At 41.1% G+C, this 27,552-nt stretch overlaps 3 protein-coding genes across 3 annotated transcripts; 2 read left to right on the forward strand and 1 right to left on the reverse strand.

Moving 5' to 3' along the window:
• Positions 1-6,174: 6,174 nt before the first annotated feature.
• On the forward strand, positions 6,175-16,481 carry LOC106024456 (keratin, type I cytoskeletal 13). Its single transcript, XM_029122332.2, has 8 exons — positions 6,175-6,727; positions 7,209-7,291; positions 7,498-7,654; positions 8,725-8,886; positions 9,138-9,263; positions 11,071-11,302; positions 11,527-11,655; positions 16,396-16,481. The coding sequence occupies exons 1-7, from the start codon at positions 6,380-6,382 to the stop codon at positions 11,619-11,621; spliced, it is 1,203 nt and encodes a 400-aa protein (XP_028978165.2). The 5' UTR covers positions 6,175-6,379; the 3' UTR covers positions 11,622-11,655; positions 16,396-16,481.
• Positions 16,379-21,041, forward strand: LOC105021589 (keratin, type I cytoskeletal 13). The gene is made up of 7 exons (XM_013135367.4): positions 16,379-16,726; positions 16,991-17,073; positions 17,238-17,394; positions 18,385-18,546; positions 18,803-18,928; positions 19,141-19,393; positions 19,896-21,041. Exons 1-7 carry the CDS (start codon positions 16,379-16,381, stop codon positions 19,988-19,990), a joined length of 1,224 nt encoding a protein of 407 aa, XP_012990821.3. The 3' UTR covers positions 19,991-21,041.
• Positions 21,042-21,355: 314 nt separating this feature from the next.
• On the reverse strand, positions 21,356-24,257 carry LOC105010509 (keratin, type I cytoskeletal 13). Its single transcript, XM_013135366.4, has 7 exons — positions 23,727-24,257; positions 23,030-23,112; positions 22,771-22,927; positions 22,481-22,642; positions 22,231-22,356; positions 21,750-21,970; positions 21,356-21,544 (listed from the first exon to the last, which is right to left on the reverse strand). The coding sequence occupies exons 1-7, from the start codon at positions 24,240-24,242 to the stop codon at positions 21,382-21,384; spliced, it is 1,428 nt and encodes a 475-aa protein (XP_012990820.3). The 5' UTR covers positions 24,243-24,257; the 3' UTR covers positions 21,356-21,381.
• Positions 24,258-27,552: the final 3,295 nt, after the last annotated feature.

The raw sequence follows: 27,552 nt of genomic DNA on the forward strand, positions 1-27,552 counted from the left end.
CATGAACCGTACGTTTGAGATCTCCCCAGAGTCGCTTGATGATATTAAGGTCAGGAGACTGTGATGGCCACTCCAGAACCTTCACCTTTTTCTGCTGTAACCACTGGAGAGTCAACTTAGCCTTGTGCTTTTGGTGATTGTCGTGCTGGAATGTCCAAGAGCGTCGCATGTGATGGCAACTCGACCATGCAGCTCATTTTTCTTCAAGTATCTTCGTATTGTGCTCCTTGAAACAACCACGAGCAGCCTGTATTTCTCTTGAGGTTACTTGTGGGGTGTTCTTTGTATCACAAACAATTCTTCTGGCAGTTTTGGCTGAAATCTTTTTTGGTTTACCTGACCTTGACTTGGTATCAAGAAATCCCCAAATGTTCCATTTCTTTATCAGTGATTGAACTGTACTGACTGACATTTGCAAGGCTTTTGATATCTTTTTATAATAAATCGTAATTACACAAATTATTTCTTTCCGGAGTGATGAATCACGCTTCACTATCTGGCAGTCTGATGGATGAATCTGGGTGTGGTGGATGCCAAGAGAACACAACCTACCGAAATCCACTGTAAAGTTTGGTGGAGGAGGGATAATGGCCTGGGGCTCTGTTACAGGGTTGGGCTAGGCCCCTTAGTTCCAGTGAAGGGACATCTTAATGTTGCAGGATATAAAGACATATTAGACAATTGGGTGCTTCCAACTTTGTGGCAGCAGTTTGAAGAAGGCCCTTTCCTGTTCCAGCATGACTGTGCCCAAAGTGGTGTCCATAAAGACTTGGTTTGACTAGTTTAGTGTGAAGGAACTCAACCTCACTGAACATCTTTGGGATGAATTGGAACGGCGATTGCGAGTCAGGCCTTCTGGTCCAACATCAGTGCCTGACCTCACAAACTCCTTAATCAATGCCCATGGTTTTGAATGGGATGTCCAACAAAAAGTCCAGAAAAAATTCTGTGCCTGGTAAAAACCTTATTGCTCAAACAGATTTTTGATGAACCATAAGGTACTATCTGCGATTACACACATCTAATATCTTAGGATTTTGAAACTATGCACTTCAGTTAAGATGAGAACATTATTGAGTTATAGAAGAGTCATTACAGAACAATTCAGAACTATTTGTTGCGCAGATAAGACCTTCTGACCTTATTTTCTTTATTTATGAACTTCTTGAAGAAAAGCATTAATAACTTCATGTGAACAAGTAATCATGAAGAAAGAGTAACAAAGAGACAGAACAATAAAGGTACCAGATTGTACCCTTCCCCAGAAAGCTAATAATAACCCCCCCGCGCCCCGCCACAGCCTGCACACAAAGTCTTACATTGTATTCAACAATGTCTGGAGTTGATTAAGCAAGTATGGATATATTCCAAACTGTCATCCCTTTTTGCAAAGGGGAGATCTGTAGAGATATGAAAAAGGTATTTCTGTGAAGTTCACAGGCTTCGCTTAGCAAGTCAAAAGAGAAGATTATTCTGTATGTATTATGTATAAATCCACCATGGTAGGAATCTCCAGGTCTCTACATTGCTCAGTTATTATCAAGGTTAGATGAAAGAAAGGAGTAGTTCCTCACTACTGAGCGGAGGAATGATATCTGTCTAATGTCTAAATGAGCTTTAATTTGCTTCCTCCAGGTATTATGGTTTTAAATTGCACTTCCAGTTTGAACAGGAATACAGAGACAAAATCTTCACATTTTCTCAGGTATCTCAATTGGATAGATTCTCTGGAAAATATGAAACCCTAGCTCTCAACTGATTTTTTTGGTTAAACCCCTGGTGCATGAAGTTGATAACATCACTTTTTATGGACTTTGAAGATATTGATTTTATCCGAGCGAAAACGCCCGATAACAGAATCAAACAAAGTCACTTTGTTCATTTTTACAGTTAATTTTTCTCTTCCTGTGTCATAACATGGGCACAGAAGGCTTGCCCTGCCAGTGAGATCCAACGCCCTCTCTCCCTGATGTGGGGCACGGGTACCTGTTTGTTAATATTACCCTCGTCTGTGTTCCTGATCACTGTCCCTATTTCAGATCCCCCTTTACTAGTGTGTCTAGTTGGTCTCTGGTTTGGTTTCCACAGCGTAATGTAACGTTGTCTTGTTCATTGTCTTAAGTTTGATCACGTCTTGGTCCTTTATATTTTCCGATGCTCCGTTCTCCCAGTGCATGTGTCCTGCCTCTTCATGCATCATGAGATCGTATTTCATCCCATGACTGTCCTCCAGAATGAGTCTTCTCACAAAACCAACTTTTGAACTGCTAGCACCAACGTTTTCTTTGTCCCTTTTCTTTTAGAATAAGGAATGAGATTATATGGACAAGGTAGGACCTGATCTGTAATCAGCTCTGTTATTGACTCAAACATGCTTTGTGAATACAGGCCAAGCATACTATTTGCAAAAATGGCTGCCATGGTGATTGCCCCTGATCACACAAACAAAAGGAGAAGATCCCATCCTAGGGTGTGTTGTTTTCCTTACACATGCATAGCAGCCTCTTGTCTATTATTATAGTCTTGAACTTCTGGATTCCTGTCTTAGGTACATTGGATACAGTGTTACCGTCATCACCAAATGATGATACAATGGAGCTGATGCTTGTCTGGTAAGATGTTCCCATGCCTGTCATAGACAGGTTTGGTCTCAGGTGATTTTGTGCAACAGGGAGATTGTGAGAGGTGTCGGTGATGTTTATGTAAAAGGAGAAAGTGTATCACCTCAATATGTGGTAACCCTCCAGGTTTAACCCTCACATTAGAAATTAATAATAATTATACTTCCAGTTTGTGAAATGGAAACATAAGTCAAAGACCCTTGGATTACCCTTTTACACCCTTTTTACACCCTTTTTAACACCATTTTTGCTTTGACCATTGTTCAGAGTTAACCCACCTATGTCTTTTCCACCACTGATGTTATTAATTTGGCTTATCCAAATCTTTCCCCTATTAGTTTAGAAATCTCTATCATCCATTGGAAATTATTATAAAAAAATTTCACAAAAAATGTTATTTTCTTTAATCTTCATTGCTTCACATAATTGAAACACATAATTGTCAGCAAGCAGAAACTATTACCTAGGGCTACATAGGCCTGTTACAAATCAAATAGAGTTGTTCAATTTAGTGTAAATCTAGTTTCACTGAACTCTTCATCTAACCACAACTACGCAAATAAATCTGCGGCCACGCCCTTCTGTAAGTCAATCTGATTGGTGGACATTCTATGGTGATAGTCCGCCCACTAGTGGCAGCAGCGGTGGACATCAACCCTGCTGAACCTTCCATGTAAAATATTACAACTGCATTATCAGCAGAGAAGCCTACTATCACTGGAACATCCTCTGTTATTCCCTGTGGCAGCCAGTGGGTTGTGCTGCCATGAATCAGAGCTGGGCTAGGTTTATTATAATACAAAAACTCAGGAGACAGAGTCAATTCAAAACAATAGACCTTGTATTGCTTATAACATCACCACATAAATGATCTGTTTATCACACCTGAATTATCAGCAAATAAAACTCACAACCAGAGACACCTGCTCTCCCAGTCCTTTCTTCCCCCCACTGAGGGGAATACAAATGCCTGATTAGAATTAATAGGTTTGCCAGCCACACCAAGAGTTGCACTGTGTCGGTGTTCACTTTGAAGCCATTGGGCGTGTTCTGGTGGCGGGAGGGGGGCTGGTGAGGGCGTGGACCTTGGCTGCTCTCCAGCTGCAAAGAAGACAAAGCCTCGGCCTTACATTCTTAGCCACTGAATTTACACTGTCACATTTGAGTGCATTTGCAAGGGAGAGTAATGATAAGACTTACAAAAACAGTGAGGTCTGAGCAGTGAGGTTTAAATTTGACAAAAAAATGTAGTTGTGTTGATCAATGACAGATTATGTCAGTTTCACATATCTCTATATAAGTCTAAAGGAGAATTGATGAAAAATACCTTCTAAAAAAGTCTAATCTTCCCTCCCTGAACCAAAACAATTCAAATTTCCTATTTCAATGCAGATATCCATTGTCCCTGGGAATTTTATAAGAATTGTGTGTGATCATCTTTTGCCTTACTTTTGTGCAATCCACCGATGAGGCTTTGCCACATACTCTGGGTGAAGCAGTTATTACGATCATTTATAAAAGAGGAGAGACCCAGAAGAGGCTGGGTAATATAGACCATTTGCTCTCTTCAACCAAGACACAAAAATAATAGAAAACATTTCTATCTAGATACTTGATACTTTGTTGGTCAAGCTAGATAACTTGGATTTGAATGACTTCATACCCAAGAGGAAATGGTTTGTCAGTCCCAGGTGTCTAATACTTCAAACTATTCTTTAAATATATATTTATTCAAGGTTACAGAATGTGAAAGGTCACAGTGGCTTTGTATTGAGCCTACATGAGAGCTATTGTTTTGCTTTTACCCAGTTACAGTACACAAAACTTTAATCCAAAACCTGGCTGCCTCTGTGCATCTGTCTGAAACCTAATCGCTGCTCCCATCCCCAAAATAGCTTTTAACCCTCCTGCCAGGCGCTCATTGTTAATAACAAAATATCTTCTTTTCCTTTCCTGGTTACATAAACAAAATAATTTTAGGTTTTAACAAAATATCCCTAAACCAATCTAACAACAGAGATTTGTTTAAGAAACTGCATCACTGCATTTTCTGAAAACGTATCGATTTAGTTAAAATGTAATGTAATAATTCTGCAAAACAACACTAACTACACTACGTTGTCTGCTTTAGACATTTTGTTTCCTGGTGACATCAGAAGCAGCATACATAAAAAGCATTTAAGTAGATTAAGCAGTCATTTGAAAAGTGCCAAATTGGCCCTGTCAGTTATAATTGAACATGATGCAACAGAAATGAGTGCAGCATTACTAGGATCAGGGTTTGTTACACAGAGTAATGGAACATTAACATAAACAGTGCCTGGAAACCAAAACCCAAGCATAAACTGTTATTATTCCTAGTGCCTTCCTGCTTACAGCGTAAAGCCCAGCTTGATGTCGCCATGGTCACTGTTGGGTACGTTTCAGGGATGAATGGAGCTCAGGGAGGTGTGATACTACTAAGCCTTAAGTCTCTTAATTTGCCTCACTAATCAGTGTGGTTTTGACAAACAAGGCAGGACTGTTGAGTGTTGGGAAACAGGAATACTGGTTTAAACTTGGATCATTTGCAAACCAGATTCTGACTCGGTATGCAATACTGTAAGAAACCTTCTTTAAATCTTTATGAATGTGCAATATTAATGGCTTACTGAAAGAATTGCGACCCCTTCATCAGAAAATATAATGTATTCCCAAGATAATAATTACAAGTAACTACTGTAACTTTCTTTAAAGGTACGTGCCCCAGACTATGAATGCAACTGAGCATTTGTTAAAACAATCACGTTTCACACTTTTGAAAAATGTATTGAAAGGTTTATTGATTTATCATGACAAGCATTTACAATGCGTTTACATAGGCAAACAAAGTTAAATTCTTACTCAGTAATTTTCCAAGACACCTTAAGAGGAATGCATTAATAGTAAGTCGCTCTGAATAAGAGCATCTGCTAAATGACTAAAAGGTCAAATGCAATTCATTTTTTTAGCCAAGATCCTAAAAAGGGTTAGATATGAAAAGATGATGCCGATGAACCTTCTCCACCCACACTGTTCACTGAAAATGTTGACAGCCTGACAAAATGATTGTATGTTTTGGTAGAAAATAAAGGATTTAAAAAAAAGAAATATTTGTAGAAAAAGAGAATCTGTAATAAAGTTGACGTCTGGTTATCATAGTTGGACAGACATGGCGCAAAATATATTTTTCAACAAACATTATCTTTATCAATGCAACAAATATATATTTTTTAAACTTATTTCATAGTATATTTTGGTGTTTACATCATTTATGGAGAATACCAGCTGAATAACTATTTATACTCACAAACGTTGTTTTCTCCAAAAAATAAAAAAACACCCCAGACAATGTCAACATTCAGATTTTACCATTAGCCAGAATAGTTTTACAGCCACTCAGGTGGCAAAGTTGTACCTGTCATACTTCATTCAGGTGAATGACCATCTCAAAAGATTCCAGGAATGCCACTTCAGGAACAGGAAAATGATAACAAGCGGGAAGAAACCCAAATTAAACCAGTTGAGGGAGGTTGAAGAGAAGGGCGGTGGGACTTGGTTTAACAGGTTATCAACAACATTCTTGGGGTGTTCACTGTCACCAATGCTCCCATTCTTCCCCCTCAGGTATATAACTAGCCCACCGCGTTAATGGTCTTCACCCCAGATCCTCCAGGTCTGATCCAGGCAGCACCAACTCACCACCCTGAGCCAGTCAGCATCCGCCATCAACTACAACCATGTCTTTCTCTTCCAGGTCCTACAGCTCAGCCAGGGCCCTCAGCGTCTACGGTGGTGCCGGCGGTGCCCGTACCTCTTCCTCCCAGGCTGGGGGAGTCTACGGCGCCAATTCCTCCAGGGGCGGCATGGACCTGGCGAACGCCCTGGACCTCCACGTGTCGGCCAGTGAGAAGACCACCATGCAGAACCTGAATGATCGCCTGGCCTCTTACCTGGGAAAAGTGAGGCTCCTGGAGATGGAAAATGCTGAGGTGGAGAAGAAAATCAAGGCTTGGTACTCATCACACACAGTGATCTGCCACGACCACAGCGCCCATTTTACCACCATGGATGACTTGAAGAAAAAGGTGAGCAGGACAGGGGAAAGAATGCATGTGTCTATTTATATTAAATGGGTATATTATGTATGACAACTTATATTGCCAGTGTTATGTGTCTGTCTCTGTGTATATTAAATGGGTATATTATATATGACACATTATATTGCCAGTGTTATGTGTCTGTCTCTGCCTATATTAAATGGGTATATTATATATGACACCTTATATTGCCAGTGTTATGTGTCTGCCTCTGTGTGTATTAAATGGGTATATTATATATGACACCTTATATTGCCAGTGTTATGTCTGTCTCTGCCTATATTAAATGGGTATATTATATATGACACCTTATATTGCCAGTGTTCTTGGGAATACATTAATCCCATCGTCATTGTCGGGTTCATTTGCTGGCTCTGTGTGCAAGCAGTTGGTTGTGTGTATTTATATGTGTGTGTGTGTGTAATGTGTGCCATATATATGTAATGGGACGTTGTTTTCTGTCACACAGATCTGTTTCGGGTCCTTGGTAAATGCCAAAACTCTGCTGGACATCGATAACACCAGGCTTGCTGCTGAGGACTTCAAGATGAAGTGAGTGTTTCATTTCCGATTAAATAAGAGTATAATGACCAGGCTAATGAACATAAAACACAGTGTGATTCACCTGTTTTGAGAAAGAGGCTTAACTGACTTTAAGTCAGTGTCTAGCGATGCCTGCTCAATAGACAATGCTAAAGACTACAATCTAAAAAACAATTGTTAGTCTGTAACTCTTGCATGACCTCTGACCTTCTTAGGTATGAGAACGAGTTGGCCATGAGGGTGGCAGTGGAGGCAGACATTAACAGTCTGAGGAAGGTCCTGGATGACATGAACCTTGACTTCTCTAACCTGAAGATGCAGTACGAGGGCCTGAAGGACGAGCGCATCATGTTCAAGAGGAACCACGAGGAGGTGAAGGGTTATTCTGACACACTACACTTTCCCTCGCTAAGGTCACACTTATAACCAATATGTGTTATAGGATATTCATAATCATCAAACTGAATGGGTATGTGTTCAGTGATGACATACAATTGTGTATTTTATACCACTTAAAGCACCAAGGAACCAGGCAAGCTTGTGATAGTTGCTAAAGATACCGCTGACCATTAAAGAGTATTTAACTCTGTTTTTATGCAAGGTTTTTAGGAGTAGATAACATTTGGCACACAAACATGACCTAATCTTTGATATCATGCAGCAGGATTTCCTTTTCACAGATGGATGGTGGGGGAGGGTATTTTCACACATTCCTCCACTTCCTGGTATTCTTTCTTTTCTCCTTTAGATCACTAATACACTTTGTTGGACTCTCAAAGACACACACATTACATGCATAGTGCGTTAAACTCACTGAGGGATTGAAACCAATTTGGAAAATGTTACCCACTTCTGCAGCTTACCACAGGATTTCTCAACACACTTTGAATGGGAAATTACAAGTGCCTTTAGGCTAAACTTTATTTCAATGTAAAACCCACACAAATTACCTGCCAGATTAGTTGATACCTCCTTATTACTGTGTCAAGTCATTATGATCCCTGACAATTGGTATAGATTCTGTACACCCACTTCTAAATAAATGAAGCCCTATCAGAGGCATTGGAAAGTGTATGCTCCAGAACTGCAAAATTGCATAATAGAGTATAAAGAATATACAAGTAGTTGGTTGGTTTTTCATGAAAAAAAAATTCACCTGAATTCCAAAATAATGTAGGCTACTATATTACTTTTTAAACTACTTTACACTTCATTCATTTATAAAATATATAGATTGTATTCTAATGTTTATTTAACTATATCTTTCTATACTCAATATATACTGCATTTCAAACATTTTACCCCCTAATCTTGGTGAGAATATGGACCTCATCAGACAGGTTTATTTTACACTGCAAAACATTGACAGCTGCTCGCACTTAGCCGAGCCACTGTGGTTGTCATCGTTACTAAGGTCACGCTCTTTGATCTTTGACCAATAGGAGCTGGCCAGTGTGAGGACCCAGGCAGGAGGCCAGGTGAATGTATCAGTGGACGCTGCCCCATCCCAGGACCTGAACGCTGCCATGACCGAGATCAGGCAGCACTATGAGTCTATAGCTGCCAAGAACCGCCAAGAACTGGAATCCTGGTACCAGGGCAAGGTAAACAGAGTGGACAAGATGCTAGTTTACATGAAGTGCTCCTTTCTTAAGTGTTTTTCATCCATCACAACAGTAATTCAGGTCAACTTTAAACAACATCAGCTGTTCCCCAAAAAGTACATTAATATTAAAGCATTTAGAATGTATATTCTTTGCAAGAGATGAAGTCATTAAAGCATATAATCATTTTATAGCCAGACTGATTAGGCGTCCAAGGTGTGGGGGTTAACGTTGTGTTTTTACCTGTTCAGCTGGCCACAGTGGAGATTGAAGTCGAGACCAACAACGAACAGCTCTGTTCAAGCCTCACAGAGTTGAAGGAGACCAAGAGCACCTTACAGAGGCTTCAGATTGAACTGCAGTCCCATCTGAGCATGGTACAAGATACATACACCAACCAACTGTCTTAACTACATAGTCACCTCATATGAACGCTGGCTTGCACATATTTCATTTCCGCTAGAAGCCGAGTTAGCCTTATGACAGGCATTTTGGACTAGACATCCATAGAAAATAATAGTCTTCCAGAGTACCACACACACGACCTCTCTAACTCTCCTATGCATCCAAGTTACAAAAGAAACATTCTTCTTTGCGGTACATTGGAGGGGACACTTACTATCCCCTTTCGAACAGACGCAAACTTCCTTGCATATACTGTGGTTTTACATCACTAGACAAGGCAGCAGTAGATCCATTCATTGCAATACTATACCATAACCTCAGACATGGTATTAGCCATCAATCAGTATACAGTATCTCACAAAAGTGAGGACACCCCTCACATTTCTGTAAACATTTGATCATATCTGTTCATGTGACAACACTGAAGAAATGACGATTTGCTACATTGTAAAGTAGTGAGTGTACAGCTTGTATAACAATCTGAATTTGCTATCCCCTCAAAATAACACAACACACAGCCATTAATGTCTAAATCGCTGGCAACAAAAGTTAGTACACCCCTAAGGGAAAATGTCCAAATTGGGCCCAAAGTGTCAATATTTTGTGTGGCCACCATTATTTTCCAGCACTGCCTTAACCCTCTTGGGCATGGAGTTCACCAGAGCTTCACAGGTTGCCACTGGAGTCCTCTTCCACTCCTCCATGACAACATCACGGAGCTGGTGGATGTTAGAGTCCTTATGCTCCTCCACCTTCCATTTGAGGATACCCCACTTTGCTCAATAGGGTTTAGGTCTGGAGACATGATTGGCCATTCGCCTAACAACGAGTTTTAAAGTGGATTTTCACAACAATATGCTAATGGCAGGGAACATGCTTGCAGCACCTCAGCTTCTTTAGGAAGGCAGTTGTCATCTTGGAGGTGTGTTTGGGGTCGTTATCATGTTGGAATACTGCTCTGCAGCCCAGTCTCCGAAGGGAGGGGATCGAGCTCTGCTTCAGTATGTCACAGCACAGGCATTCATGGTTCCCTCAATGAACTGTAGCTCCCCAGTGCCAGCAGCACTCATGCAGCCCCAGACCATGACACTCCCAACACCATGCTTGACTGTAGGCCAGACACACTGTTCTGAGTGGAACCTGTCCTGTTAAACCGCTGTATGGTCTTGGCCACCATGCTGCAGCTCAGTTTCAGGGTCTTGGCAATCTTCTTATAGCCTAGGCCATCTTTGAGTAGAGCAACAATTCTTTTTTTCCGATCCTCAGAGAGTTCTTTGCCATGAGGTGCCATGTTGAACTTCCAGTGACCAGTATGAGGGAGTGTGAGAGCTATGACACCAAATTTAACACACCTGCTCCCCATTCACACCTGAGACCTTGTAACACTAACAAGTCACATGACACCGGGGAGGGACAATGGCTAATTGGGCCCAATTTGGACATTTTCACTTAGGGTGTACTCACTTTTGTTGCCAGCGGTTTAGACATTAATGAGTGTGTTGAGTTATTTTGAGGGGACAGCAAATTTACACTGTTATACAAGTTGTACACTCACTACTTTACATTGTAGCAAAGTGTCATTTCTTCAGTGTTGTCATATGAATAGATATACTCAAAGATTTAAAAAAAATTGAAGGGTATACTCACTTTTGTGAGATACTGTATATATTATTGCAATAAGCCCCTGTAGTTTAGCATTGGACAAAGGTCCAAATGGGCCCCATGTAGACACCCTCATTCACCACATCTTCCCAATGAATAACCATCATCCACCAATAGAAATCCTCCCTGGAGACCACCCTGTCAGACACCCAGAACCGCTACTCTGCCCAGCTGGCGGGGCTCCAGAACATGGTGACCAGCCTGGAGTTTCGGCTCTCCCAGCTCCATGCCAACATCGCACACAACAAGCAGGAGTACGACATCCTGCTGGACATCAAGACCCGTCTGGAGGTGGAGATCGCTGAGTACAGGAGGCTCCTGGACGGGGAGGACCACAGCACAACCAAAGGTAATTGGCCCTTTTATATCTTTGAAAGCAGATTCACAGAAAAGGTGGGAACTGAGACATTTGGGGAATGTGTTCTCTCTGCACTCAGTTAACTGTCAATGATAAAACAGTAGTTGGTTCGTTGTTTCAACTGTTAAAGATATGAGAGACGTTTGTGGGTTAGTGTCAAGTATCAATCAGTGGTTCAGGGATTTGAGGCTCTGTCATTTTTGTCGTCCCGGTAGTTACCAAGACAGTCACCGTGATGAAGACCGTTGTTGTGGACGGAAAGGTTACCGGGACCACCAAGGAAGTCGATGTGGTGGAAGTCGTGTCCTAATGTGTGAAAAGAAACGCCAACAAAGATTTATGAGGTTGAACAAATGTTTGGTTTCACTTCTTTTAGAAATGTTTATGCTGTGTAATAGACTGACTAAAGTATATGGATCTGTGAGTAAATGGATTTGAATTCTGTAACATGGAAACAGTTTTGGCTACAATAACTGAAAGATAGGCCTTACCTACGTTGATTTGATGCATCTAGTGGCTCTGGATGGTTGAATTCAGCTCCGTAATTACTGGCACCCTTGAATGAAGAGCAAAAAACTCTATTAAGTAATCATAAATTATACACATACTGAGCAATATTGTGTTTTCACCCAAAATGGGAAATGTTACCTATAAAATTGCTGAAAATCTCATAATTAAAGTGTATGCTGACAGAGCTATTTTCATTCAACGAGATGAAGTCCTTAGTAGACACCAAACATTACTAAAACAAGAACTTGTAAATAAAGGGTGGAGCTTGGTTGAAAAGTAATAGACAAATGTAGGTGAAATGTCATTTTATTTCTTAATAAATAATCTGTGCATATCAATCTCAATGTTTCTCCTCTGGCATCACAAAATGTGCAGTATCAAACATTGTTTGAAGTTTATTCAATATGGTATACAATGTCTGTACAGGCGTCCAATCCTGTTGAAAGATACATTCATGTGTTAAACAATATTTGGTACAGTCATCAGCCACACAGCAGGCATACCAAAACCCCTAGGAATGGTTGCCAAGGGAGAAGGATATCCGATAAATGGATAACTTTGTTAGGTTCAACTGTCGTGGTCTATAACAATGCACAAGACATATTCAATAATCAAAGTTTAAACAATTTAAAGAGACTAAATGTGACATTTTTACTAACACTAGCATAAATACAAGCATTAATGATCAGTAGACATCTGCCGTTAATGTTTTAAATTATTATTTTCTTCAACAAAATGGTCCAGAGTGCTTGAGATATTCCCAGTTAAAACTTTCTCACCAGTCCGTGAGAAATAAAAAAGATTGAATATAAAAAACATCCCACTGGTTACCAACATGATGTCACCTTGAACTGCACCCAGTTATTTTATACATATGTCATAACACTGCTATTTAATCTATAGCACAATAAGGGCCACAACTGAGGTGCACATTGACAGGTTAATAGTTCTCCTGTATGCTATCTAGACACAGAGAGATAAGACTTTAAGGAAGTATAGTACAGCTATTTAGAACAGCGACATTTCAAAACTGAGAGTAAAAGACAAGTACCTGCTAATTATCCATGTTATTTAACTGTTATTTAATAAGAAAACACAGGTTATCATCAAGGATATCATGCCGCACAACCTTCAGTTATGTCCATCACCCAGTTCCCTGAAGGAGGGAGTTAACATGTAATTACAGGGTACACACTGTCTCAGCGTGCAACACACTCACACATCCAGTAATGCATTTAAAGAACAAATGTTGCTCAAGCCGTCTGAATGCCCCACCTTCCAGGTGATGTAATCACGGCTCACACTATGATTCAGGTCAGGTTCATTGTGTCCACTGGCAAAACAAAGAAACACTTGGCACCAGTTCATCGTGTGCGAAGCGCATCCACATGGCATTAAACCTCTTTTGGCCTTTGGACACGACCAGGCAGGCAAAAATGGAAATCGCTCAAAGGCTAGAGTCCTGTAGGACATCCACGCGATTTATTCACTTTGACCGAGGGGGTTCAACGGGCTGGGATGCTGTGTCCCGCGTACATGTCCTGCTGCTGCTACAGTGTGGGTTAGGGTTTGGGGAGGGTTTCTAGTGCAAATCTACTGCTCTTTCAACAAGAACTCTCTCCTTTATATTTCCCCACTTCCCTGTTCAGGGCATTAGGGGCCTGGAAATACATCAATAAACAAAGAATTCGGTGCATGAGGGGTCAACCAGTTACGCTTCACCAATACTTCTAGTTACTGTGAGCATCTTGAGTTTGTAGAGACAAATATACCCATTGAGGGCCCAGAAATCTAGAATGGGGACCAGGAAATGGCTTTACCAGCCACCCTGGGCCTCTGACAGGGTTTCAACTCAAACTGCCTGTTCTTGGAATACAGAGGACATTTCTCCCCTGTGGCCACTAAGACAGATTACAGAATTATACCCATAAACAAGAGGGGACTCACAGCTAACTGGAATTTGAGACTCCATGTCAACATACTCTGCAAATGCCCTCCATTGGGGGTTATTTTTTCCCATCCATCGCTCAATGACAAAGTACATGAGCTAACATACGCTCACTGGCCAGTACATTACATTAGGTGAACCTGTGCTTTAAAGCAAATAGACAAATAGTGAATCATGGGGCTGCAACGCAATATATAAAGCAGGCAGGCATGGTCAAGAGGTACAGTTGCTCTTCAACCAAACATTAGAATGGGGACAGCGTTTGGTTTAAATGACATTTACAGCAGTATGATTGTTGGAGCCAAAGGTGGTGGTTCCAGTTACTCTGAAACTGCTGATATCCTGGGATTTGCTCAGAGAATGTTGTGATTTACAAAAAAACATCCAGTAAGCAGAGAATGGTCCGAGGAGACCAGATTTGGTCAACAGAAATGACTCGAGTCAACAGAAATGACTGGAAATCCCTATCCTTTTCTTCTGCTATTGGACAAGTCAGCAAGGTTTACAACATCAAATTGAGAATCTTTCAAGACAATTAATGTTTTTGGTTGATGGTAAAAAATATGTATTTAGCCATTTTGTGTACTAAGCATAATAATAGTAAAGACATATTTTCAACAAGATTTGGTTAAGTAAACAATACATTAGGACATTAAGAAGGTTGGAAAGTTCTCTAATATGTAGTTGAGGTTACAATTTCAAACTGATCTGACTGGTCCCAGAAATCCATAGGTTGGGCCAGAGGATCGTAATGAAATTGTCAGTCCGCATACAGGTTTAGACCTGTTTCAATTAAAGCTCTTCAATAAATATACATTGGAAACTCGTGTTTGTTACAGGACAGCATTTCATTGAACAAAATGCACAAATGTATAAGTGACCACCTGATCGATGACTGCGCCATCCAATGTACAGTACGAATCCACAAATCATCATCAGATACATTTAAGAGGATTAATAAGATTCACTTGGTTTTACATGAAGTCTATCTGTAAAAGCCCACCATGCATGTTGAAGCTCTGAAAAAAAGGCTGGTCAGCATAGGGAACAATGAAATGGACTTAAACAGCAGTGCCAGTTTACAGTTTTTAATTGAGAATTTGGTCTGAAAATAGAGAACCTCACAGAACGACATTCTTTAGTAATCCAACTTGTTTTGGTCATTAGTGTTTCAAGTTGTATCAGTAACACTAATTGATAAGCAGACTAGAAGTATTTAGAAGGGAGGGCCCTGTCCTGCAACTTTAAGGCCATTGTTTGATGGAGATGGTTGAAGATTCAAACCATGTGGTCCTGGCCTTCTGTATTGTTTGACATGGGAGATTCACTAGTAGTTAATAGTTACTGATATGGTGGTGCACATAACTACACCGATAATTTTATTGTTATACATTTATTTACTGTGTGTTCATTTGCCACACTATAATCAAACACTTTAAAAAGGTTGATTGACTTTTGTTTTAATTTATGATTTTGCATTATAGGATATGGGAAGATCTCCCATAAGTATTTATAAAAAAATCATGTCAACCCTACTTTATATATACATTCCCAACATTATTCTTTAGTTTATGTAAACATGTGTACAGTACTGTTGTTTTTAAAAGTTTGTGTAGAAATTAACATAAAATGTACAGTCTTGCAGTTAACTGCATCATTGGGAATCCATGGCTTAGTCCAGTGTTTAGTCCATAGTTTAGTCCAGGGAGGTGCAATTGGTGAGCGCTTTCCGGATAATTGAATTGCCTTGCCGTGCCTCATCGCACCTTAGCGACTCCTTGTGGCTGCTTGCGCGCCTGCTCGCTCAATGAAGTCCGGAGAGCGCATTCTTACCAGTACCAGAATGGCACCAAATGTAGAAATCTGTACAAAGACTATCACGGGTCTGTCTCAAGTTGTGCTAATGAAGCCCATAAATATGAATTGGATATCACCAAAATTGGGTTGGCCAGTTTATTAGGTACACCTATTTAGTACTAGGCAAGGCCCCTGTGCCTCCAAAACAGACTGAATTATTTGGTCTTTCTAACACTTGTTTTATTTACTATTTTATTGTTTTATGTACTCTTATTAAAAATATATATTTGTATATACCTCTGTTTATCCTGCAACAAATTATACTCACCTTATCATTTTGTTTTCTCATAAATACTTTGGTAAGAATGTTAAACAACACCAGCCACAGTATCAATTGCCAGCTTTTACCATTCTCCTGAGTACTTCATCAACAGCACTTACAGATAAGTGGATGGTTGGTTATAAAACCTTGTGGGAAATACAGAACCACTCCAGGGGAATAAGCATAAAAATTTGTGATTTAGGGACGTGAAAAGGGTGAAGTGCGAGTTCCACCAGAAAAAGCGGGTTGTCCCCAGATATCCTGAGGGAGGTTGAAAAGAAGGGCGGTGGGACTTGGTTTAACAGGTTATCAACAACATTCTTGGGGTGTTCACTGTCACCAATGCTCCTGGTCCCGCCCCCATTCTTCCCCCTCTGGTATATAACTAGCCCACCGCGTTAATGGTCCTCACCCCAGATCCTCCAGGTCTGATCCAGGCAGCACCAACTCACCACCCTGAGCCAGTCAGCATCCGCCATCAACTACAACCATGTCTTTCTCTTCCAGGTCCTACAGCTCAGCCAGGGCCCTCAGCGTCTACGGTGGTGCCGGCGGTGCCCGTACCTCTTCCTCCCAGGCTGGGGGAGTCTACGGCGCCAATTCCTCCAGGGGCGGCATGGACCTGGCGAACGCCCTGGACCTCCACGTGTCGGCCAGTGAGAAGACCACCATGCAGAACCTGAATGATCGCCTGGCCTCTTACCTGGAAAAAGTGAGGCTCCTGGAGATGGAAAACGCTGAGGTGGAGAAGAAAATCAAGGCTTGGTACTCATCACACACAGTGATCTGCCACGACCACAGCGCCTACTTGGCCACCGTTACTGATATGAGGGATAAGGTGAGAGCGGAAGGTTTTGTGTGTCTGTGTGCATCTATATATATATATATATATATGTGTGTGTTTTGGATTTTTAGATGCATTACATCAGATTGACATCAGCCATGGCTCCAAATGACAAACTATCACCTTTGAAGTATACAGATTCAGACCAGAGTCTTCTGGGTCCTGATGCTCTATGTGTTTGAATAGGCTGCTGTTAGGGACACAAGTCTTAGTTCTTGTTGCAGGAACAAACACTAAATAATGTTTTTTGTCCCACAGATGCGTTTGGCTTCCAAGGTAAATGCCAAGACTTTACTGGACATTGACAATGCCCAGATTGCTGCCGAGGACTTCAAGATGAAGTGAGTGTCTACCAAAATCCTAATTGTAGCTATTAGTGAGGAAAATACATGACTGATTTTAGATCAATGTCTAGAGTTGCCTGCTCATTAGATAAAGCTGAAGACTACAATCCAAAACACGAATTGGTAGCATGTAACTTTCATATGAACTTTGACTTTCGTAGGTATGAGAACGAGTTGGCCATGAGGGTGGCAGTGGAGGCAGACATCAGTGGTCTGAGGAAGGTCCTGGATGACATGAACCTCAACCGCTTTGACCTGGAGACGCAGTACGAGGGCCTGAAGGACGAGCTCATCATGTTCAAAAGACACCATGAGGAGGTAAAGGGTTATTCTGACAAGGGTTATTCAAACTATACTCATCAAAGCTAGAACACTTTATCAACAAAAATACTTCTAGTGAAGATTTTTACAAAAGAACTGCCACCCTCCACACAGCTTGTATGTTTTATTGAAATTTACTATTCACGGATTGCATAGTTTTGTCACAGTATCCTTTAAAGTATTTGTTTTGGGGCAAATTCTCAACTGAGAATTCTGGTATGAAGATTCGGTCTCACATGCGTTAATAAGGCTTATAAACACGATGCCACTTATAAAGAAGGTTGGGATTATTAACTTAACCAATTGTATTCAATGACACCAAATTAATTTTATAAGCAGCATAAAGTTAACTAGCAAATTAATTTTAGCTATCTAACGTTAGTATCGCTAGCTACTTCTGACTGGCTTTTATAGCTAATTAAAATGCTGCTTGCTGATACATAGTAGCCTACTTCAGCAATGTTGTCTTATTTCACTATAGTATAATTTAGATTTTATTTTAAGTAGCCTCTGTTTAAAGTAATTAGCCCCTGTTTAAATTCAGGAAAACCTGTCCAACATCTGATCATCATTAGGCCTTTGGTGTCTATTGATATGATAAGAATCACAGCAACAGTGTGACCAAGTGAGGGAGGCACACTAGTAAATAGTATTTTTATGATGGCGAACCTGAATGGGAATAGCATCTATGTGCTTGTTTGTAAATGATGACCTACAAGTGAGTACAGTAGTAGAAGTTAGAATGATTACATATTGATGATAGAGTGAATGATTACATATTGATGATATACAATAGACCCTATATCTTTTTCATCACTCTTACAAGCAAGAAACTCACTTCAGGAGTGATATTAAGCACCAGGACCCCTGAAGCACACTATTATCCATTGAGGAACTCTAAAACATAAAAGAAGAAAGAATCTGCCTACCTCAAAATACTACTGTTTGCAGTTACTAAGGTCATGCCCTCTGACCTTTGAACTATAGGAGCTGGCCAATGTGAGGACCCAGGCAGGAGGCCAGGTGAATGTATCAGTGGACGCTGCCCCATCCCAAGACCTGAACGCAGCCATGACCGAGATCAGGCAGCACTATGAGTCTGTAGCCGCCAAGAACCGCCAAGAACTGGAATCCTGGTATCAGGGCAAGGTAAACAGAGTGAACAAGATGCTAGTTGTAATCAAGAATGTAATCACTTACCAAATGTTACTCTGTAGAAGGATGTCCTCTGATAAAGTAATTTATTTCAAAATTAGTGCCCAAAAGGGGACTAATCAAATCTCATAATATAAATAATTATTTCTGTGCATGGGATGAATTCAATAGTTTTTTGAAGTATGTAATCAATAGAAACTGATTAGGCTTCCAAGGTGTGGTGGTTAACGCTGTGTTTTTACCTGAACAGCTGGCCACAGTGGAGACTGAAGTTGAGACAAACAACGAACAGCTCTGTTCAAGCCTCACAGAGTTGAAGGAGACCAAGAGCACCCTCCAGAGGCTTCAGATTGAACTGCAGTCCCATCTGAGCATGGTACGAGATACACCCAACATAAACAAACCAAGTTTCACAAACAGACACCGCTCCAGGGTGAAGGTTTCCCTTGTAACAGATCTAGGACCAGCTTCTCCAACCTTAATCTTTACCTTGTCAGTGGGGAATGCAAAACTGACTCAAGATCAGCATCTAGGGGCAACTTTATTCTAAACCGACTCATCCCCTTCTACCCCATCCTCTGCCAATAGAAATCCTCCCTGGAGACCACCCTGTCAGACACCCAGAACCGCTACTCTGCCCAGCTGGCGGGGCTCCAGAACATGGTGACCAGCCTGGAGTTTCAGCTCTCCCAGCTCCATGCCAACATCGCACACAACAAGCAGGAGTACGACATCCTGCTGGACATCAAGACCCGTCTGGAGGTGGAGATCGCTGAGTACAGGAGGCTGCTGGACGGGGAAGATGCTGAAGAAGAAGGGAAGAAGGGAAGCACCACCCAAGGTAAACCGTTACCGAAAGATCAGTGAATGTCATGGAAAGATCAGTGAATGTCATGGAAAGATCAGTGAATGTCATGGAAAGATCAGTGAATGTCATGGAAAGATCAGTGAATGTCATGGAAAGATCAGTGAATGTCATGGAAAGATCAGTGAATGTCATGGAAAGATCAGTGAACAGCTACTAATGCTGCCATTTGCAAATTTCAAGCCAGCGAACTGGTCTTGCTTGATTTTGAGCATTTAGTGACTGAACGCAAGATATAACTTCAAAACTTGAAAGTGGACTAATCAAGAAAATGTGTATACATTTAAAATATATCCAGTATATATGATGGAGTTGGGCAGTCCTTGTTTAATAGACAGTGCAGTGGTGAAACTGGGAGGGGGCCTCAAATGACAGTCAAATTCAAACCTAGGTGTACTCTGGCAGATTGGTCACTTGTTTCATTATACATTTTTCATGTTGTCAGTATTTATTCATTTGGAATTTCTCCTTCTTTTAGTTGTTACCAAGACAGTCACTGTGGTCCAGACTACAGTGAATGGGAAGGTGACAGAGACCACTAAAGCAGTCGATGTGGCAGAGGTCAAGTCATAATGTTTAAACACATCCATCAATAAAGATTTACATGGTCGAAGGTGTATGGACAGTTTGGAATTTGTGTGCTTTATCAAAGACGAATTGTGTAAATCTGAGTAAGGTGGTCACTGTAGCAATTACAATCCAAGTTTCAAATGCATTGTGATCAATTGTATATCAGAGAAACAGTTAAGAGTTGTGCCCAGGACCGTGTTGACAACTTGCATTAAAATATATCCTACAAGAATTTCTAAAAATATTGTCGAGAAACTATTGACGTTCATTGCAAAACCCAACTTAATTCCACAGTTATCAATAATTTGGTTGATACAGTAACTGTGTGTGTGTACATCTGGGCCATTGACAGGATTGGTTCCTTGATTGAAAGATGAGCAGGTAGCCTTAGTTTTTCTTAAATAGAAAGGTGCAGGTTACATTGCGCAGGAAAATGATGGAATTAATCGAAAATGGGTCAAAATCCAGTTCCTTCAACAGCTCTGACAAAAATCTAAACTGTAAAATGTTTAGGTACTGTGCTCCTGACAGCTCCAGCCCAAGCCAAGACTGCATACCAAAATACTTCTCTCTCATGACAACACTATCCCACAGAGCAAAAGGATATGAAAGATGTCTTTTCAGTGTCTTTCTTAACCAGAAAGTCGTCTTTTCAACATCCTTGAGACTGTCATATGATTTTAATAGAGTTTCACCACACACGTTTCTAGAAACTTGAAATTCAAAAACCATGAATAAGATGCGGAATAACTACTTAATCTAAAGGGTAATAAAAACAAAATCAGAATTTGATTCTGTGCTTGAGTCTCACAGAATTATGTTAAAACGTCTTCTGAGAATGGTTTTAGTTATTCACATGACTCACCAATTGGTAGCTTGATGATACTATGATGAAGACTGAGACAAAAGACTGTGCAAATAAATGCAATTTGAAGCTGGCATCTATTCTTGGCTACATTCGCTCAGTGTGTACCAAGGGTGGCAGTAGGCAGTAGTTATCCTCTCACTCACACAGACCAGGTGGAACAATAATAGGTGAATGGAGTAGAAGAGTTGTAATTAACAGGCATGTCCCTTAGCTGCTATGTTTCTGGATGTATGGGAGAATGACAGATCAGATACATCAAGTTGAATAGAAGACAGAATACTGGTGTCAGCAAGTCTGAGCAACTTTATTACATTAACAAGGGGGTCTGTTGTTTGTTTGTTCCAACCAGATTTAGTAGAAGTTGTTGGTTTCAAGAAGTTCACCCATAGAAATAGAATCACCAGAACTGAAACGCCTATTCCAAACATTATGCCATGATGGACAGCTGAGCTTATTTACCAATCCTAGCAATTAGATTTATTCGCTAATGGTTTCCTTAATTGCTGCCTGCTGGGTTTGTGGGACCTTATGAGGTCGTGGATGAGACCACCTTGCCATCCACCATCTCCTCTGTGACGATCACCACCTTGCGTGTGCTGGAGGTTGTGGTGGAGCTGGAGGAGTTGACACCTGAGGAACTGGACGAGTTGATGGTGACGTTGTTGGAGGCGGAGTTACTGAGTCCAGCACTGTGAGAAAGGAAGACCATTGGTTAGCACCAACGTTCACGAGAACCTATTGATCAAGGTAACACCTGTAAAAAACATTGATCACCCCACATATGGGAGACACAAGTTCCCAAGTCACCCCCTCCTACTAACAAACATCCAAAACACACTTTCCATATTTCTCTCCTTCTCATTTGGCCACTTTATCCAATCCCTTCCCCCTTACCCGCCCATCTCTCCGTCCAGCAGTCTTCTGTACTCAGTGATCTCCATCTCCAGGCGTGTCTTGATGTCCAGCAGCATCTTGTACTCCTGACCCTGACGTTCCATGTCATTGCGGAGAGACATTAACTGCTCCTCCAGCATGGTCACCTGGTTCTGAATGCCTCTCAGCTGCATGGAGTACCGGTTCTCTGTCTCCGCCAGCGTACCTTCCAGGGATTGTTTCTATTGGCCAGGACAGATGGAGAAAATGGGTCAGAAAATGTCAGAGTAGGTTTACAAATGGAAAGGTTCTCAGTCACTCCGGAAATGCTAGCTGCGGTAACTGAATGTGTAGAAATGGGAAGATTAGCTATAGTAATGAAGTCTGAAATTTCACGTATAGTGGAAGATACCAGTGGAAAGAAAACTACTTGCAGCTGGTAAAGGGAGTGATGAATGGGTCATGATGATTATTGCAGAAAAGTTGTGTAATTAATACTTACCATGCTCAACTGTGACTGCAAATTGATCTCCAGGCCCTGCAATGTACGACGAAGCTCTGAAATCTCGGTCTTGGTGCTCTGGAGAACCTCTGTGCTGGAGGCCACCTCCTTGTTCAACGTCTCTGACTGTAAAAAAAAATAGTGTTCAACCATTACAGGATCACAACTAATAATACAATTGTGTGACAATGTTACAAACTAGTACAGGAATGTCATCAAGAGCAGAGTTAAAAGGTTCTCAAGGTTCTACCTTAGTCTGGAACCAGCATTCCAGTTCTCGCTGATTCTTGGCACTAACAGCCTCGTACTGCTCACGGATCTCAGCCATGACTCTGGAAAGGTCCTCCTGGGGTGCTGCGTCCACCTCTACATTGATCTGACCAGACATCTGAGACCTCGACGCTAGCAGCTCCTGTTGACAAACACAGAGTTTAATAAATTAAATGGACACTTCTGAGGGTAAAAACTTAACATGTTTTTTATTTAAGACACTGTACATTTGATGTTGTATACCAAAATGTTCCATTAATCCACACCCACCTCTTCATGGTTCTTCTTCAGGTAGATGAGCTCCTCCTTCAGCCCCTCGATCTGCATCTCCAGGTCAGATCTGGCCAGGGTCAACTCATCCAGCAACCTCTTCAGCCCAGCGATGTCGGCCTCCACCGACTGACGCATGGCCAGCTCATTCTCATACCTGACAGATAGAGAGTTCAGGTTAAACAAAATACTGCCTGAATGTTCGGTTTTAAAAATAGCATTTCTTTAAAAAAAATTGTGGACAGTGTTGAATACTTACTTGGTTCTGAAGTCATCTGTAGCCAGCTTTGTGTTGTCAATGCCAAGATAGAAGCTTCCATTATCACGGGTGGCATCCTGGATCTGAGAAATAGAGAGGAGCAAAGCATTTCAGGATGCGCCATGAATGGAATTTCATTCAGCTGCATGTGAATGAGCACAGTGTAAATCCATTTAGTCCTAGGTTTCATGAACTGTAAATGATACCTCATAAAATCATTCCAGTGACTAAATTGGGTTTGTGATGATCATAAATCATTATATTATTTTGTAATTTCCTATTTGCTTTAACTGCAAGGATGTATTATATACAGCCCTGGAAAGAATTAAGAGACCACTGCACCTTTTTCTTTCCTTTCCAAAAAAGTTGGAACAGAAGGGTTAAAATTAAGAGACCACTGGAAATTGAATGCTTCTGTTCCTCACTCAAAACTTTCCTTTTCAAATGTATTGGAAAGGAAAGAAAACCGAGCAGTGGTCTCTTAATTTCTTCCAGAGCTGTATATATATTTGGATTGTTGATTTAAAAAAATTCAACTATTTTATGCTATTATAAACTTGAATTTTGTAATGTCTTTTCAGTCACAGTATGCATGACTGAAAAGACAAAATGGAGACACAAAAAGCAACAAACCAAAGCAAACCATTTTCACACTGCAGACATTAGCTTGTCATCCTCGATGAGACATGTCACATACCTTATCTTGGAGGTCGGCAATGGTAGCAAAGTAGGCAGAGTAATCACGAGCACTGGGTGATGTCTTACTCTCCATGAACTGACGGATCTTAATCTCCAGCTCTCCATTGGCTTTCTCCAGTGAGCGCACCTTTTCCAGGTAGGTGGCCAGACGGTCGTTTAGGTTCTGCATGGTGGCCTTCTCGTTCGCAGACACATCTGCCCCTCCACCACCTCCACCTCCTCCACCTCCTCCCAAGCCGAATCCACCTCCACCTCCTCCCAAGCCGAATCCACCTCCACCTCCTCCCAAGCCAAGACCATAACCTCCACCACCTCCACCGCCGGACCCATACGATGAGCTAGATATGCGCACACCAGAACCTCCTGCACCTCCATGCATACTACCACCACTCCAACTGCGACCTCCTCCTCCACCTCCTATCGAGAGGCGAGAGGAGCCCATACCATAACCACCACCACCACCACCTCCGCTGCTGCTGCGGAAGGAGACTTGTGATCTGGAGTTAGTGTTCATGGCTGCTGAGAGAGTCTTGCTGCCTGAGGAGGAGATAGACTGGTGAAAGGGCCAGCCACTAACTTCCTATTTATGTGGTCTAGAACAGGAGGAGGGAGGGTGGTGGGAGGGAGAACAATAGAGGAAGGAGTCATAGAGAGGGGTGGGAAAAAGTGCCCATTCTCCCTAAGGGCAGACGCTAGGACGCATGTTGAGAAGTAAGGAGAGAGATCCTTCAGTTGTGTTCTGTATGTGTGCCTACTCAGAGTTTAAAGTGGGGAGACGCCTGCTTGCATTAGATTTAGGTAGGTCGATCAATCAGTCAGTCAACACACACAGTTTAACTTGACAAGGCTGTGACAAGATAGACGGTTGAACTATATTATTTCAAAAGCATATTGACTGACACAGTGAATGGCTACTCCCCTGTACCTGTGATGTCACCAAGTCTACAGTAGCAGAGATGCATGCAGTATATTTCACCTTTGTTGATTCATTATGTTCTTTTGCTGAAACCTAGCCAACACTCTCCCTGAACAGAGCTCTCTTTGTCTCACATATTGTGACATTTGTCTCACACACTTTTCCATCAACAATTTTGGTAACACTTTCCGATAAGGGTACATGAACTACCATTAACAAATACAGTAGTTAACATGTGAAGAAAAATGACATGAACAAACAGTTAATAACGATAACCCTTAAATTATTAATGATTTACAAATGCATTAACTAACAGTGAGTAGTGTCGTTTGTTCATGTTGACACAGGACATAAACTCATGTCGTTTTTTGCAGGAACACAGTTTGTACTGGAATTGTTTAATGTAGATGCAGGACATGCATTCAGGTAGCTAGCTGTTTGCATGAATAGGCTAAGTACTATACATTATTCATAAGATAATCCAATTTGTGAATATGAATACAGTGTGGCAACCATTACTACTAAGGTAGGCTGGTTACTTGCGTCTTCAAATAGGTGTGAGGCATACAAACAAATCTTCAAGGGGGAAAAATTAAACATAAAAACCTTACAATAACCTGGATGGACAAGTGTGCACACCCTCTTATAACTGGGGAAGTGGCTGTGTTCAGAATTAACCAATCACATTCAAACTCATGTTAAATAGAAGTCATCACAACCCTGCCATCATTTAAAGTGACTCTGATTAATCACAAATAAAGTTCAGCTGTTCCAGTAGGATTTTCCTGACATTTTCTTAGTTGCATCTCAGAGCAAAAGCCATGGTCCACAGAGAGCTTCCAAAGCATCAGAGGGATCTCATTGTTGAAAGATATTAGTCAGGAGAAGGGTACAAGACAATTCCCAAAGCATTAGATATACCATAGAACACAGTGAAGACAGTCATCATCAAGAGGAGAAAATATGGCACAACAGAGACATTACCAAGAACTAGATGTCACTCCAAAATTGATGAAAAGACGAGAAGAAAACAGGTCAGGGAGGCTTCCAAGAGACCTCCAGCAACTTTAAAGGAAGTACTGGCTGCGTGCTACGTGACAACAATCTCCCGTATTCTTCATATGAATGGGCTATGGAGTAGGGTGGCAGGACGGAAGCCTTTTGGTACAAAGAAAAACATCCAAGCCTGGCTGAAGTTTGCAAAAACAAACATCAAGTCTCCCAAAAGCATGTGGAAAAATGTGTTATGGTCTGATGAAACCAAGATTGAACTATTTGGCCATAATTCCAAAAGTATGTTTAGTGCAAAAACAACACTGCACATCACACAAAGATCACCATACCTACAGTGAAGCATGTTGGAGGCAGCATCAATCTTTGGGGCTGTTTTTCTTCATCTGGAATCAGGGTCTTAGTCAAGGTGGAGGGAATTATGAACAGTTCCAAATACCAGGCAATTTTGACACAAAACCTTCAGGCATCTGTTAGAAAGCTGAAGATGAAGTGGAAGTTCACCTTTCAGCACGACAACAACCCAAAGCACACATCCAAAACCACAAAAGGATGGCTTCACCAGAAGAAGATTAATGTTTTGGAATGGCCCAGCCAGAGACCAGACCTGAATCCATCACTTTCCTTAATTAACAAATGGTGAATTATCCTCTTAAGGAAAGTGATGAATTATCATACATTAATGATCACTAACTAACAACATGAGTTTATGTCCTGTGTCAACATGAACAAATGACACTACACCCTGTTAGTTAATGCATTTGTACATCATTAATAAACTAGGGGTTATCATTATTAACCATTTGCTCAAGTCATTGTACATCAATCATTCATGTTAACTACTGCATTCGTTAATGGTAGTTCATTTATCGGAAAGTGTTACCAACAATTTTATAGCACTGAAGTAATGTCGTTTTTATATTTTCCTTTAACCTCGTGTTCTCAATTTGAGACACTAGTTTTATATGTAGGAGTTGCAATCAGTTATAGCCAAAGTGTTTTGCTGCAATCGCGTCTGTATGCCAGTGATTTGGAGAAGAATGTGTTATTGTGACACTGACGTTGCAGCTACATTTCTTCAGTCAGCTGGGTCTGATTTGAATTTGACTTCAAAACCCATTTAAATCGACCCATTGCAAGAATATTGTCACCATAGCAGACATGTTAGTGACATATCATTTGCTGTGACATCCCACTGTCTACACCAGGGGTGCAGGGTAGGTCAGTGCAAGCTGTATGAGGGTGTCGAAGTATATGCTTGTCATGTTTGGATAGCAAAAGACCATCTGTTTATCTGTACACAGGAAATCACGTTCATTTAAAGCGCAACAGTAAGTAGCCAACGGGCTTACAGTAATTCTGTCCTCTATGTTTATAAAGGTGAGGGCAACCGGAAGTTCCTTTGAGATTGAATGAGAAGAGCTTGAGTTCATAAGATCGAGTATGGAGCCTGTAACATTATGAACAATTGACTATCAAATGCAGCAATGAATAATTGAATTACTTCCTTGACAACCGGGTACGCAATCGTTATTTCAACCACTATACGAAACGTCTGATTTCTAACAAGGGCAACAAGTGCCACAACCATGAGTGGGTTCCCTTGGACTCAATGTGAAGATTTGCATGGCCCCCTAAAAAAATGCAAACAGGACCCTACATGCTGGGCTACACTGTTTTTCTGCCATGAAAACCCTAAGGCAGGCCACCGAAACAGGTTTTCTTCGGCCTGCCCAATGTGAAAAATTCTGAACATTCTAAACTGAAATATCTGTTTACCACCATTAGAAAAAAATGTGAGCCTTTAGGAATGCGCTTATCTCTAAATCAGAGAACTGAAAGGGCTGGAACAGGTTTCATCTAACAAGAACAACTTTGGTCGTTTGATCACCTGTGG

This window comes from Esox lucius, chromosome 9, assembly GCF_011004845.1.
Source record: "Esox lucius isolate fEsoLuc1 chromosome 9, fEsoLuc1.pri, whole genome shotgun sequence".
Classification (NCBI taxonomy): domain Eukaryota; kingdom Metazoa; phylum Chordata; class Actinopteri; order Esociformes; family Esocidae; genus Esox; species Esox lucius.